Source organism: Salvia miltiorrhiza, chromosome 2 (assembly GCF_028751815.1).
Source record: "Salvia miltiorrhiza cultivar Shanhuang (shh) chromosome 2, IMPLAD_Smil_shh, whole genome shotgun sequence".
NCBI classification, from domain to species: Eukaryota; Viridiplantae; Streptophyta; class Magnoliopsida; order Lamiales; family Lamiaceae; genus Salvia; species Salvia miltiorrhiza.
Window position 1 is genome coordinate 32108679 of NC_080388.1, and position 2158 is coordinate 32110836.

General features: G+C 41.7%; 1 protein-coding gene across 1 annotated transcript; it reads left to right on the forward strand.

The window, feature by feature from the left end:
• The first annotated feature begins 405 nt into the window (after nucleotides 1-405).
• Nucleotides 406-1332, forward strand: LOC131008311 (uncharacterized). The gene is made up of 2 exons (XM_057935198.1): nucleotides 406-886; nucleotides 971-1332. Exons 1-2 carry the CDS (start codon nucleotides 406-408, stop codon nucleotides 1330-1332), a joined length of 843 nt encoding a protein of 280 aa, XP_057791181.1.
• The last annotated feature ends 826 nt before the right edge of the window (nucleotides 1333-2158 follow it).

The following is a 2158-nucleotide window of genomic DNA, read 5'->3' on the forward strand; positions in this document are numbered from 1 at the left end:
CTGAAACTCAACACGTTCAATGTGGAATTTGCTTTGAAAATAATCATCATACTGATGCATGTCCATCTTTGCAGGATAATAATACTGAGCAAGCGTGCATGGGATCCGCCGATGAGCAAGAGATGAACGCACAAAGGCCAAGGCGAAACGACCCCTTTTCCAACACCTACAATCCAGGGTGGAGAAACCACCCTAATTTTAGGTGGAGACAACAGGAATCAGGGATGTACGCGCTGAATCTGCCGCAGGCTGGACAGTATGCCCATACCGCACGACCTGCACCGAGTTCTGCACCCAATATGAACGATATCATGCAAAGCCTCGCCCAGAGCAGTGAAATTGTGAAGAATTTGGTGCAAAGTCAGCAGGCATTCCAAGCATGAAACTCAGGCAGCGTTGAGTAATATGGGCACACAGATCACGCAGTTAGCCACTCAGGTGAACAAGCTGCAGGATTATCAAGGCCGACTTCCTTCTGTCACGGAGATGAACCCTAAGGAAAATGCAAGTGCAGTAACTGCAAGAAGTGGGAGAATTCTAGTTGAGCCACAACCTAAGCAGCAGGATAAAGAAAAAAAGCCCGATGAAGCTAAGGATGATGCAATTAGTGAGGAGTCACCAGAATCCACCGAGCCTAGTTCTTCTAAGGTAAGTGGAAAACCTAAGGTTTCAATTCCTCAATCACTGATTGCACCACCTTTTTCTTCTAGGCTGGCTCAGAACAAGAGAATTAAAGAAGAGAAGGATATTCTGGAAATTTTCAAGAAGGTAGAAATAAACTTGCCCTTGCTTGATGAAATTAAGCAAGTTCCCAGGTACGCAAAGTTTTTGAAAGAGTTATGCTCTAAGAAAATGAAGTTTGGGAATGATGCAAGAATTCGAGTGAGTGAGAATGTTTCTGCTGTTCTTCAAAGAAAATTACCCCAAAAATGTTGAGATCCTGGTATATTCACCATTCCATGCATTATAGGTAATAAGACTGTTGAGAGAGCCATGTTAGATTTAGGAGCGTCCATAAATGTCATGCCTTATTCTGTGTATAAGGATTTGCAGTTAGGACCATTGAAAGACACTCGTGTTATCATTCAGCTAGCTAATAGGTCTACTGCATATCCCAAAGGTGTTGTTGAGGATGTCCTTGTCAAGGTCAATGATTTGGTTTTTCCTGTGGATTTTTATATTGTTGATATGGATGATTCTGCCTCTGCTAAGCAATCTTTGATTCTTTTAGGGAGACCATTCATGAAAACTGCTAAGACAAAAATTGATGTGGATAGTGGAATGCTTAGCCTTGAATTTGATGGAGATGTTGTCACATTTAATATTTTTTAGGCTATGAAGCATGTTGAGGATCCTGAATCTGTGTTCATGATTGATGTTATTGACCCTTTGGTTGAGGAATTTGTTGAGAATTTCAGGGAGGATGAGCTTGAGCAGGTTATTTTCAGTTCCCTAACTGAAGAGAACACCAAAACTGAGGAGAATGAAGACATTAGAGAGATTATCATGCAGCTGTACTCAACGGAGGAAAATTCTAGTTCGGCACCTGTCGAGCAGGATGCCCATACCGACCAGCACATAACCGATTTTGCCCTCTGTTGTGAAGCCACCGAAGCTGGACTTGAAGGTACTAGCCCCAGCATCTGAAATATGTGTTTTTGGGAGAGAATGACACGCTGCCAGTGATCATCAGCAATGAACTCAGTGCAGAATAAGAGGTAAGGTTGGTAAGTCTTCTTAAGATGCATAAATCTGTCATTGGATGGACTATAGCCGATATCAAAGGTATTAGTCCCTCAACTTGCATGCATAGAATCTTACTTGAGCCTAATAGTAAGCCGTCTAGGGATCCTCAAAGAAAATTGAACCCTGTCATGAAAGAAGTTGTGCTTAAAGAAATTCTTAAATTGCGTGATTTAGGGATTATTTATCCGGTTTCTGATAGTGCATGGGTCAGTCCTGTTCATGTGGTTCCTAAGAAGTCTGGTTTTCAATTGGTCAAGAATAAGAATAATGAGTTGATTCCCATGAGGTTTCAAACTGGCTGGCGTATGTGCATTGATTTTAGGAAGTTGAATGATGCCACTAGGAAGGATCATTTTCCATTACCTTTCATTGATGAGATGCTTGAGCGATTGACTGGTAAGGAATTCTTTTA